Source organism: Lethenteron reissneri, chromosome 26, assembly GCF_015708825.2.
Source record: "Lethenteron reissneri isolate LAM-NWPU_2019-01 chromosome 26, ASM1570882v1, whole genome shotgun sequence".
In the NCBI taxonomy this organism is placed as follows: Eukaryota; Metazoa; Chordata; class Hyperoartia; order Petromyzontiformes; family Petromyzontidae; genus Lethenteron; species Lethenteron reissneri.
This window is the reverse complement of record NC_083804.1, coordinates 14,096,401-14,109,760: the sequence shown is the minus strand read 5'-3', so window position 1 is coordinate 14,109,760 and position 13,360 is coordinate 14,096,401. Positions and strand designations below refer to the sequence as shown.

General features: G+C 48.6%; 1 protein-coding gene and 1 long non-coding RNA gene across 3 annotated transcripts in view; one reads left to right on the top strand and one right to left on the bottom strand.

Annotated features, from left to right (window-relative positions):
• The first annotated feature begins 3,237 nt into the window (after window positions 1-3,237).
• LOC133348090 (uncharacterized) lies at window positions 3,238-11,411 on the top strand. The gene is made up of 3 exons (XR_009755768.1): window positions 3,238-3,694; window positions 9,310-9,431; window positions 11,278-11,411. It is a non-coding gene; the product is annotated as an uncharacterized LOC133348090 (long non-coding RNA).
• The window catches only part of LOC133347986 (lysosomal alpha-glucosidase-like), a 31,834-nt gene continuing 22,849 nt past the window's right edge, over window positions 4,376-13,360 (bottom strand). For both annotated transcript variants that reach the window (XM_061560759.1, XM_061560758.1), the window contains exons 18-21: window positions 12,394-12,492; window positions 11,901-12,098; window positions 11,259-11,408; window positions 4,376-11,079 (exon numbers count right to left, since the gene is read on the bottom strand). In XM_061560759.1, the coding sequence (XP_061416743.1) occupies window positions 11,017-11,079; window positions 11,259-11,408; window positions 11,901-12,098; window positions 12,394-12,492 (510 nt within the window). In that variant the 3' untranslated portion in view covers window positions 4,376-11,016. The remainder of the gene's footprint in view (window positions 11,080-11,258; window positions 11,409-11,900; window positions 12,099-12,393; window positions 12,493-13,360) is intronic.

Genomic DNA, 13,360 nt, shown 5'->3' with positions numbered 1-13,360 from the left:
ATTGGACGCACGAAAGCTCTCAAGCCTTGCGCATTATGCTAAACCACCAGTTCGGAAGAACTGCAATGCGGTCAAAGTTCAGCGTACAGATAAACCGACAAGGCAACAGCAGCAGCAGCAGCAGTGAGACGAAGACACAAGTTCTCTGTGTGTATGGTGAACTTCTTTAGCACCGTACGTAGCCAACTGTGCTAATCGGAGGTGCGTGGAAAGGACAACAAACCAAACACAAAAAGTGTTTTTTTTTTCATCGAGATTATGATTTAAAAGTGCATAGCTCCTGTGGCTTCCTAATTTCGGAAGAGCATTCCAGACGGCCGCAGAAGCGCATCTGGAAGCGCATCGATGCGGTGACCGTCTTTGTTCGATGGAGCATCCAAATTTGTGCTCCTCGTTCAACGTGCACGTGCAGCGCGTAACGACCTCAAAAGTGAAACCCTGATTGAATGTCGACAAGTGGCGTGACCTGCGGCGTGTGTGTGGTGAGCGAGTGAGATGGTGGTTCACCAAAAGCCGCTGCCGTGATCAGCACCGGCACGCCTCCAATTGGCCACCTCCACCGATATGCTCAGAACTGGAGCAGTTCACGGGTCACGATTCCAGAACGGATCATGTTTTTAAATCCTTTATATTAAGTTCACTCGCTTGCTTGCTTGCTTAGGACCGTGCAAATCTTTCGGTCGTTTTTTAACCCACTTCCCGTGATCCAATTGAGCTGACATTTTGCACACAGACTCGTTGTGCGTGACAATGCATTTTCGTGAAAAAAATGTTCCAAAATTTTACACTGTTTAGGGAATTTTTAAAAAATATTTATTTACCAATTGGTTAATGCTGCCACACAATCATCTGACCCATAGGTGGCAGCCATCTCAAGCCAGAGGACGAGAGGACTCTAGCCGCCCCGATGCCACGCATATAAAAGTTTTTTATAGTGAAAAACTTTGTTTTTACGGGTTAAATTTCCCCCGTTCTACCTCGTCTCTGTTATAATCCACCGGCCAAAAGAAATATGCCAATCGCGTAACATTCGAACGCACGTGCAGTCCGATTCTGACTGCACACGATTCGATGGATGTGCTGCGGTGCGCGCGAGTTATACGGATCGATTTTCATCGGTGAACCTTCAGAGCACACTTGGTATCCGCGCGGTCGTTCTCACAGCCGAGGCTATTCAGTCGACAAGGATGTGTCCTCGCACCGGCAACACTTACCTGTCGGGCGAGCGACTGGGTCTTTGATGAAAACGTGACCCACGACCTCGGAGTCAGGATTTGCCGGCACAACTTAAACACTTGATACAGCTGTCGGGCTGTGACTGTTCCACCTGAAGACGGAAGCTTGTGTTGCCTCCGAAACGTCGTGATCTTTATTTTTATTTTATTTTACTTTTATTAATTAAATTTTTTTTACCTACGTGACTTTACCGAAAAAACCTAAGAATACAACTTAAACAATCAGCATCACGGTAAAAATGTTGTTCTTCCTTTTAAAACGTCCTTGTTTTCTCTCGCTTGCTCCAAAATCCCCTCGCCACTCCCTTCCCCATCACTAACTCCATCCGTCTTCCCGACTTTACCTACCCATTCATCATCACACTCACTCGTTATGAATAACCACTCAATGTCACTTTCATCATTGTTTATATCACGCGCCGTCATATTCACGTGCTACCACCATCCTCATCAAACTATTCTGCTGTACGATTGGCTCATTGGTCAAGGCGCTATATAAATTCATACCTGTGAACGCATACCGGTTTACCCCGTAGTCTTGTAAAGGGAAATTTAGTTTTCAGGTCCACACGGAGTACAGCCGTTTCAATACGGGCAACATTTGTGTTGTCTATTTGTTTGTGCTTCTCCCTTGCGATGGGACTTTGTAGGATGAACGTTGAGATTTATAAGGGCACGGCGTGACTAATAAGGTCTGAACTGGTCTGTAATAAGGCAGGGCACTGGTAAGGAGTTGACAGGTATATAAATTAAAATAAGAACACTACGATGACGATGCAGCTTTGTTTGTTGAGAAGCCTGAAACACTGACACCAGTTCTCCTGAACTTGTTCCACAACAATGCAAGACATTATTTTTCATGGTTCATGGCACAAAAAAAAAGTCCGGAACTTGGACTTCAACCCTCCAGAAGCACCCTGCGTCATCAAGTGGCAGGAATGTCTCCCTGGGATCTGCACAGACCACTGATTGGACGACGTAGACCTGAGGTTATTCGCCGAATCGGCCTGGCCTCGGTAATAATGAATTGTCTTAACCGCATTCGGACCCAGAAACCGTTAAGTCTGGGCACCCAATTGAGTCTACCAGTGCTGTGTTTTCTCAGTTTTGTTGTTGCATGATGCGGAGGCCTGGACATCGCTTCAAGCCGATTAGGATTGGCTGCAGTCCGTCCACACGCGATGCCGAAGGCGCCTTCTTCTTGGCGTCCGATGTTTTCGACTTTGTCAGAAATGTCACCGTTGGATCTGCGATCGAGAGGTGACTTCGAGGGCGACGGCTGTGTCGCTCCGTGGACACGTCGCGCCGTCTTCGTGCTGCGCAGAACTCCAGCAAATTGCGCACTTCAATTGGCGGTCGACGTTCCAAGTGGACTCTAAAAATGACACCGCACCCGTGGTCGCCCCTCCTGTGATACGTGGATCACTTGATGCAGTAATTTTAGCTGTGACGGTCTCACCTGATGACGGAGACTTGTGTTGCCTCCGAAACGTGTGATTTTTTATTTTATTTTGCTTTTATTAATTTAAATTGAATTTTTTTACCTACGTGACTTTACCGAAAAAACATAAGAATGTGGATCACACAAATCACTCGCTACACCGGTACTGCATGGCAATAGAAGCAGTTTATGCGAACGCTGTCGCAAGAGGTCACACGTCCCAGTGTGCAATGGTCCTTCGCTGAATGTATGCGCGATGAATGTGTAATAACAGCCATAGAGGGTTCACGTGGGGATTGGCTTGCCGGTCCTGCTCGTAGCCAATAAGGGTTGAGATTGGGACCATGGCCCATGCGTCATCACGACAGGTCATCGGAAGTGATTGGCCTAGCCATTCGGGGCCCCAGCGAATGGGGAGCCGGATGAGGGGCGTGGTCCCGGGATTGACAGGGAACCATCGAGAATGGTGAGAGCTGTCCATACATGATTGGCTGGGGGAACCACGTGACGAAGGTCTTAAGAGCGAGCGAGAGGGAACGATCGCGAGCAGACTGAAACTAACAGGAGCAGGGTCACGCGCGGACGCGGGCTGGGGGGTTGCCACGTGCGCGGAGAGGACTGAGTGTGTAGTCTGTCCTCTCTCCGTTGTCTGCCAGCAACGGAGAGTGAGTGAGCAAGTGTATTGGAAGTGGAAATAAAGGACTGATTCCGAAGCCGTCTCCGGGAGGGTTATTACAAATGTATGAAATCATCAACGGAGGAAGACAGGAGTTTGGTAGTGGGGCGCGATGTGGCTACGTGTAGATAATCGACAGCCGTGCAAATTTTGGCCATGCAACCCAAACTATGAACCCTGTAAGTGGAGGGGGAACAGCAAAACTACACGAACTCGCTGTCTCCTCTCTCTCCTGAAACCCTCTCGTTGTGGCCATCAGATCGACGTTGACATTTAGCCCCCCGTGCCACACTGCTGCTGCCATCGTGCGCAAGAACAGAATTCCAACTTGGTGAATTGCAGGTACTTTAAAAAATAATTGGACCATGCCACCGGCATACATGGTAAGTAAAGCTCGAGATCTGAGCTTATGACTCGTGCTATCGTTGGTTTGGGACACAGGGCATCAATTAACGCTGAAAAGATCGAGGCGAAGGACTATGGTTAGGGGGGGTTAAGGCTACAGTTAGGGCTACGCGGTGAAGACGACGATCAAGCCTAGGTTTAGGAGTTAGAATTCTTGTTCGGGTTAAGGCTGGCGTGAGGGTTTACCGAGGAAAGATCTCGGGTAAAGGCTAAAATGGCAGATAGAGTTCTGGGTAGTTACATAGGATATGGGCAGATGTCGAGTTTGGGTTAATAGTTAATATTACAGCTATAGTTAGGTTGAGCGTCTAAGGATTATGGCTATGGTTAGGGATTTGTATTTAATGGTTAGGATTAGGGATAGAGTTTGAATTAAGTGTTAGGAGTAGGACTTTAGTGAGGGCTCGAGTTTGTGGTTATGTATGTTGAAGTTCTTTCGCACCGTACACAGCCAACCTTGCTACTCAGAGGTGCAGGGGGGTGGGGGTCATGGTTATTAGGGCTATGATTGGGGCTATGATTGGGGCTATGATTGAGGCTATGTGGCTATGATTAGGGTTGGCCCTCTCTGCTCTGAAGGGCCATTAACGAAAACGTCAGTCTTACCAGTGCTGTATGTTTCAGTTTTAAGGAACAGTTATTTTATTTGTGGTGGTGCGTTTGCTCAGTACACCGCTACCACGAATCAACGCAGTCCTTTCGATTTTTACTTGAATGACAACATTAAATGCTTATTTTGTCCCAAACGAGACGTGACCACAAAATGAACAAAGCATAATTATGAGTCATTATTAGATTAATGAATACAGGAAATCGGAATTAAAACAGCAGTTTCTTTTCACCCGCATGACTTTGTTGAGACAGCAGTAATTGTTTAATCTCAATTCAGATGCACACTCAAAAGTAGCCGTGACAACAGACGATGACAATTGTAACTATGATCACGTTAATTATGTTAATGCCGCAGGCACGAACATAAACACACCTGTAACGTAGAAAGGCCAGCGCCTCATTCCATCTCATTCCAAGTGCCACTGCAGGCAGCTGCTTCCATCAACATCCTTATCATCAGCTTCATCATCATCAGCTTCATCATCATCGTCGTCATCATCAACCGTTATAATCGGAGGTGTGGGGAAGGACAACAAACTCAACACAAAAATAAGTTCTAAAGAAAGGCACTAACCAGAATACACTCAAGTTACTTGCCAAACCAGTGGTTACGGCTTTCTGATGAGCATTAATAAACGAGCCTCAAGTTGTTTACACTATTGGAACCTCATTTGCCAGTAAAAAATATGATAATTGTTTTTTTACCCTTCTATCTGGCAACAAAACTGACACCTTTTTTTACAAGGAGTCATGTTTGCATAGACCACAATACCTGCAGTCATAATGCAAACAAAAAACACTAGGCTCTAAGGAAAGCTGTCTCGGGTGTGGACCAATCAACTTCAAGGACAGTGCATACATTATCAGAGTTATGTTTTTTGTTTGCATTATGACTGCAGGTATTGTGGTCTATGCAAACATGACTCCTTGTAAAAAAAGGTGTCAGTTTTGTTGCCAGATAGAAGGGTAAAAAACAATTATCACTGACCCTCAAGTTGCTACACCAATGTGTATCGGCCAATAGCTCGCCTTCGCCGATCATCACCAATGAGTAAGCTCGCCGTTTTTACACGCTTTTATTTAACTCACTCTGCCTGTTGTTGTTGTTGTATCCTCAAATCTTGTCACTCAATTTTAACCCACTTCCCAATGTGGTATCGACTGCAAATTTGGTATACTTATGTCATACTGATGACAATAGCATATTCTATCATAAAAAATAACAATTTTAAACGATCTTTTTACACGCTTTCTATGAACTCACTCTGTTGTTGTTGCCGTATCCTCAAATCTTGTAACTCAATTTTAACCCACTTCCCAATGTGGCATCGACTGCAAACTTGGTATAGTTATGTCATACTGATGACAATACTATATTCCATCAAAAAAAATTAAAACAGTTTTTTAAAAACATTAATTTTTCTTTGTTATGTTTCGGCTTGGGTCTAATTGTCCACGCTCAACTGACGTTGGCTGTAAATCACCACGGCCCCTTTACGCTGTGGCAAGCTTTGCGAACATTTCCTGGAGTCGTGGAGTTCTGCCATTACTCGTACGGTACATTTCATTAAAGCGTGTCTTCAAAAAAGTTTTTTTTATATTACTTATTACAGCTCAACTTAGCCAGTGGCCCACTGATGAGAACCAACAACGAGTTTTACGCCTTCGCTCAACGTTCAAGATCGTTGTACGAGTCGCGCTTTGCTCCTGACGAAAATTTCCCAAAATTTGGTTCAGACCTCACCGATGAGCACAGCAAGGATGACCGGCGATTACGCCAACAACGATCTTCGCGCCGCTGTTCAGCCAGGCAGGGTGGCCACCCGGAATTCTACTCCCAATATCCATAATCGAGTATATTTTGGGTTAGAGCGTGTACATCTAAATGCGTCGTAAAACCCGCAAACTAATTGGCACGTTTTATTTTCGTGGCAAAACCTCACGAATTGGATGTGTCGGGTGGTGGCGGGTTTAACGACACATTTACGTGATCTAATGCAAAAAAATACTCTCTTATGGATATTGGTCTTGAAAGCCTACTACGCCATTGGAACCTCATTTGTCAGTAAAAAATGATGTTTTTTTACCCTTCTATCTGGCAACAAAACTGACACTTTTTTTTTACAAGGAGTCATGTTTGCAAAGACAACAATACCTGCAGTCATAATGCAAACAAAAAACATAACTCTGATGTATGCACTGTCCTTGAAGTTGATTGGTCCATACCCGAGACAGCTTTCCTTAGAGCCTAGTCTCACATGGTGTTGGACCAGATGACGCCAAAAGGCGCACTACTACGTGTTATACATTCCACCCCACCCTTCACATACACCACATGCACAGCAGCAGCAGCAACAGCATCCGAGTCATCTTGCACTTTCAATGAACACCGAGGCGACGCACAGCCGTTCCGGCCAGCGAGCCTCCGAGTCGCGCTCAAACTTTTGCGAAACTGTGCACATTCCGATTTAAAGCTTTCGTGACTGCAGGGATTTATCTTCTTGGTTCTTTCGGTAAAGTCACGTAGAAGGGAAGTAATAAAATAATAAAAATAAAACATAATAAAATAATATAATAAAATAATATAATAGCTTTAAAATGTTATTATTTCCCTTCTACGTGACTTTACCGAAAGAACCAAAAAGATGTGCACATTCCGTTGCGTCTTACTCTCATGACAATCACAACTGGCCAGTGACTGCCAAACATCACGACGCTGATGCGAGTTTGCCGAAGATCACTCAATAACTTGGGTGGTGTTCGGCGCCAATCGGTTGTTAACCGAACGTTTCCTCCCAGCTTTAAAATGTAACATCTTTCGTTTCATCATATGTATGTATACACACAGTATACGGGATTTAGTTCTATAAAACAGCCACTCTGTGCTAAATACACACACATGCATATTTGTGATGGACAGGACTGTTAAGAGTGCAAAAACAAATGCTCACACTTACGAATTACACAGTGCCTCTACCATGTACAGCCAGTGTCGTAATCATTTGACCAATTTTACAAGTAATCCTATTACTCTGTTGTTCCTGTGTTAATCTGGTTACCCTTCCTAACTACCAGATGCATGTCCTAGTAGTTGCTCGAAAAATAATTACTTAACATTTTAGATGAGACACGGCATAGGGTGGGTGGCCTTCATCCAGTGGCTTGCTGGCTGCATTCCTGGGCCACCTGGCTGCCTTGCGGGGGGGGGCCATGTGTGCGATGGTGATGCCACCTGCATCCCCCCACAGCGTTGAGCCGCGTTCGTGCATCGCGCCCCCCACCCCGCTCGGCCACCCTCCACCCCGGCCGTGTATCATCGACTACATCAGACAAAAGTTTGGCTGGCTGGCTGGCTGGCTGGTTGGTAGAAGAGAGGGACAGAGGGGATGGGTGGATGGACGGACGCGTCAAAAGGACGAGCAAGCGGCTAATTTAAAATGACGGCGCAACTCCGAAATAAATTACCGGAGGAATTGATGCCAGCAGGTTTGCTTGATGCTCGGCGTGGCAGCAGCTCATGCAGTCAGATCACAAAACACAGCCACGGCTACAGGCGAGCGATGTCGTTTGCGAGCCTCAATCGAACCTCATTATTATTTTTTTAAAGAGTAATCGCGAAAGCAATAAAGTGACGCGGCCCACTCAGCGGGGTGTCTTTTAACCATCGACCATAACACACTACGCGCAAGTCTGCTTCACGGTAGACGCTTAAATACCCGCTCACCTGATGCCGCTAAAAACGAGCAGGACGTACCGCGCACGTGCGTGACCACTTCAGCAGCAATTGGTTCAAGCGAGCCTGGCTCTGCTGGCGAGACAGGGAACGTCGAAACCGGTCCGGAGTTTGCTTGCATCGATACCAACGCCGCTGAAATGACGCACTCCAAGGAGGCCGTGCAGCCGATTAGGTGTGTTAAAAAGACTGGCATGGCAAGATATGGGAGGAGGCATGTCGTTTGCTTACACTGGTCAACACACTTTTTCTGGCATAAGGTATTCCAACGGTTTTAATGTGCTGATTCCAAATCTGGCATCAGTTTTTGTCTATCACATCAGGTTTTTGAGATATCAAATATTGCATTTTCAATAAAAACTGCGGAAGAAAAATATTAAATAAATGTGGATATCTACATAAAATGATATTATAAACACACTATCCTAAAAATACGGCACCATATTTTAACATTAAAGCAGTCACTGACTCGCAACAACTTGCAATCAAAAGTGAGTTAATTCCGGGTAAAATAAATGAAAATGGGGTATGCCGATAGCATAAAATGAGATGTGATAGAGCAAATCTGAGATCAGATTTGGAATCAGCACCCTGTGAAATTAGTTTAAAACAGCTGCAAAAGTCCAGGCCAGAAAAAAATGTTTTTATTTTGTTGACCAGTGTAATTAATCTTCTTACTCGACATTTTAATGCTTCCTTCTCTCTTGCAACACCTCCCTCTCCTACTTTTGCTCTCACGCCCTCTTTGCTCTGAGACTGAGAGTCAAAGTAGCCATGCAGTGATGGTGGAGTGATTCACAGTGTGCCGTTATCTAAAATGCCTTCCAAGACCTGTGTATGGATGGAGGGTGGTGGGGGCTGGGTATGAAGTGTTGAAGGTCGCGTACTGAGGTATGCATAACAAAGATCCCCTGTATCGCCTTAACAGACTGTTGGAGCAAGTGCTGTTAGCGAGCACCTATGAAGGCCGGCATGGCACATGAGGGGCTGGGTGTCCAGCGCCACGCCCGGCCGCCTTTGTCTCTCCAGTGGCGATGCTTAAATACCGCAACGGGTACTCATTTGAGGCCTAGTCGAGCTAGGCGAGGCCCATGACTGATTCAGATCATTGTTGGTGTTGGCCGTGAGCGGGAATCGAACACAGGTCGCTGGATTCGTAGCGGAGCGCGCTAACCGCTGCGCCACCGCTCTGTTTGAACACACACAGGTGCGTGTATATCGGGGTACGGTCCCTGCAACTGCTTTGCTCACGTCACTGCTGCCAGAAGGGCCCTCCGCCAGAGTGAACTCTACGTGCTGTGTGCCCCGCCCGACTCGTCCTTGGAAGAGGTGGGCATGCGTGCCGCTGAAACGCTGCCGTAGTTCGGCTATTCGTACCGTACGAACGTACGACAGAGTCGTGTGTGTTTGTATGAACCTTATGGCGGGACCCCGGGGTCCCATAAGCCCCCGGCTCTCGCATAAACATTATATTGTAATGTGAACAAAAACTTTGCTCTTTTAAAGGATGTTGGCAAGTGTTGTCTTGTTACGCTATGCCTTTAAAACTGAATACACTCTGTCAATCATCGCGTTTCTCAGTGTGGATTTGTGAACACGCTTTGTAAACAGTACATAAAATAGTACGCGTTTACAATGCGCTGTTCATATTGTAACAAGCGTTTATACCGATGTTACTCTACAGAGTAGTGAGTCTCCGCTCCTCTAATCCGCGTTGATACGAGCGGTATGTGGGGACTATGGCTTAACCGCAAAAAAAACCTATTTGCACAGATGCATACGGACAAGAGAAGTATTATCAAACAGGAGGAATTAACGGTGCAACGCATTTCATCTGTTAAATATCTGCAGGTAATAGGATTGTCATCGATTGATCCTGGCTGCAGAGATTGGTAGGTCACAAATAATAATGAAGAGAGCAGTTTCACTGTATTATGCATCCCGTGATGACAAATAAAGGACTTAAGTCGTGTAGGCAGTTTGAGCAGCTTTGGATAAGACTTATGATCCTGCCCATACCCGAGCATGGAGTGCAGCATTCGCTAGTTCAGCTCTTGTGCGCATTCGTCCTCGCTGCCGCTGCGCTTGGACGACGACACGACAACAGAAAGATCCGCGCCAGGTGGGTCGCGGCGTTTATGTGCGTGGTGGGACGGAGGCGCCCAAAATAAATACATTATTTACTGTTGTGACTTCCGTTCATTCGGGACCCCGGGGTCCTGCCATAAGGTTCATATATCCAAGCTTAACGTGCTCGTGGCACCTTGCCATACACGACGATAGAGAATTTCAGTTCCGTGCGAGTGAAGGTGCGTGTGTCTGTGCGCGTGTAGGTGCGTGTGTGTCCGTGCGCGTGTATGCGGGTATCAATGTGTGTGTAGGGGTGTGTGTAGGTGTGTGTGTAGGTGTGCGTGTAGGTGTTTGTTTGGGGTTGCGTGTAGGGGTGTGGAGAGGTGTGTGTGTAGGTGTGTGTGTAGGGGTGTGTGTAGTTGTGTGTGTAGGTGTGTGTGTAGGAGTGTGTGTAGGGGTGTGTGTAGTTGTGTGTGTAAGTGTGTGTGTAGGGGTGTGTGTAGGTGCGTGTGTAGGTGCGTGTGTAGGTGCGTGTGTAGGAGTGTGTGTAGGGGTGTGTGTGTGTAGGCGTGTGTGTAGGGGTGTGTGTGTAGGGGTGTGTGTACGGGTGTGTGTGTAGGCGTGTGTGTAGGGGTGTGTGTGTAGGTGTGTGTGTAGGGGTGTTTGTAGGTGCGTGTGTAGGGGTGTGTGTAGGGGTGTGTGTGTAGGGGTGTGTGTAGGTGCGTGTGTAGGGGTGTGTGTAGGGGTGTGTGTAGGTGCGTGTGTAGGAGTGTGTGTAGGGGTGTGTGTGTAGGCGTGTGTGCGCGTATTTGTGCGTTACGCGCATCTGCTTGCGCGCGTGTCTTCACTGCCACTCCAACGTGACGGCCTCGGACAGTGGCACGGTGAGGTTCGACACGGACAACACCTGGGGGACACGGGGACAACGTGAGCACCCTCGCCACAGCCCTTGTACCCTCCCCCCTGGCCTCGCATTAATATTCACCACAACTTTGTGTTAAAATGCGGCCCCCCCCTCCTTCCCCCCATCACCTTCCCCTCTCTGTGCCCCCCTCCCCCCCCCGTGCCCCCTGTGCCCCCCGTCACCTGCGTGGTGTTGGTGTAGGAGAAGGAGACGTCGCCTCCGTTGAGGCGTACGCGGTTGGGGCGCCGGGGGACGCCCATCACGGAGACGGAGCCGAGCGGGGGCAGTGGAGTGCCGGGTGCGGCATGCAGCACGGTGGAGTGCAGCGTGCCCTACAAAGAGAAAGATCCCCCGTATAGCCTGAGCTGACTGTTGGGGCAAGTGCCGAGTCGATCGACTCGGGTGTCCGGATTTGTACCGCGGCGCGCTGACCGCTACACACGCATGTAGAAAGACAAAGATCCCCAGTGTAGCCTTAACAGACTGTAGGGGCAAGTGCTGTTAGCGAGCACCCATGAAGGCCGGCACGGCACACGAGGGGGTGGGTGGCCAACACCACGCCCAGACGCCTTTGTCTCCCCAGTGGCAATGTTTACACACCGCACCAGGTACTCATTTCTGGCCGAGTCGACCTAGGGGAGGCCCAGGACCGGATCAGATAATCGTCACTGGTGTTGGCCGTGAGCGGGAATCGAACCCGGGTTGCCAGGTTCATAGCGCAGCGCGCTAACCGCTACCCCACCGCTCCCCACAGGTACACACACGCACGCGTACACACAGCTACGCAAGCCCCCAATCCACCAACGGCTGCTCCCCTGCCTGACCTGCGTGACCTTGAACTTGAGGGCCCAGTATCGGCCGCTCTGCAGGGGCCCTGGGGTGTCCCCGTCATCCCAGAAGAGGTCCCCTTGGGCCTCCTCTTCCTCTCCGCCATTGTCACCCTCGTCGGAGTCCGGTGGCCGTAGCGCAGCCACGATGCCCAGGGGATTCCCGCGACTCGCACTGCTCGTCGTGTCAGGGACCTGAGGGCAGACGGGAGGGGAAAAAGGGAGCGTGGCGTGGGGGGGGTGGCGGGGACCCAGGGGGGGCGGGGATGCGGGGAAATGATGGAACGCGTGAGAGCACAGGCAGATGAGCGAAGATGCGAGGAAACGCAGGGAGACAGCACGGAGCCATGAGGGGACATGAGAGGGAGACGAGTGGATCAGAGACGCGGTTCGGTTCATCGCGGCCACCTCTGCCCACGTGGCGAACCTCCCTGGGATCCTATGGGGGGGCGGGGGGGTGGGGGGGTGGGGGAAGTGCCACCGCGCTCACCTGTTGGGGCACGATGAAGCCGGCGCGCAGGTGCAGGTTGATTTTGTCGAGCGGAGCGTCGAGGGTGAAGTTCTCCCCTTTGCTCCGGATCGCCGATCCCTGGGGGAAGGAGGAGAGAGAGGGAGGGGGGTGCCCAGACTGAACTCGCTGACCTCGAGAATAAGCCACGCACTCGCGTCAATTATTCTGTGTCACTTGCCAGCATTGATGAGAACTCGATTGTTTGGGACTAGGCCACGTAATTATCTGATTAAATTGAATTATTCTAATGTATTCTATGAGATCTCTTTTACCAGTGGCAAAATATAGTAGTAGGTTTTTACCCTTTTAAACTGGTACAAAACTGACACCTTTATTCAAGGCATCATGTTTGCAATAACCACAACACAAGTAGTCAAAAAAGCAAACAAAAAGAAGCCATCTCGGGTGTGGACCAATCAACTTCAAGGACAGTGCATATTATTATCATTATCAGAGTTGCTTCTTTTTGTTTGCTTTTTTGACTACTTGTGTTGTGGTTATTGCAAACATGATGCCTTGAATAAAGGTGTCAGTTTTGTACCAGTTTAAAAGGGTAAAAACCTACTACTATTCTAATGTATATTTATAGAACGCCTTCACTCAAGTCGCTCTATGACGTAGCTTACAAAACGATGACACAGAATGGAATTATACTGGTAGGAACCTCCTGGTTACACCAGCCCACAGGGGATTATTGTGTCCGTCCGTCGTGCAGGGAGGGGCTGGGTGGGGAGGGTGGGGAGGGGCTGGGTGGGGAGGGTGGGGCTGGGTGGGGGGTGGGAGGGGTGGGGCTGGGTGGGGAGGGGCTGGTCACCCCGTGGTGCCCTTACAAAACTCAACGTTTAACCTACTCACACCGGCTTGTGCCCACCCTCACAGTCGGGCATATTTGCGGAATACACCACGCCGCCGTTGAACCTGGCCATTGACCGAGCAACCCAACGTT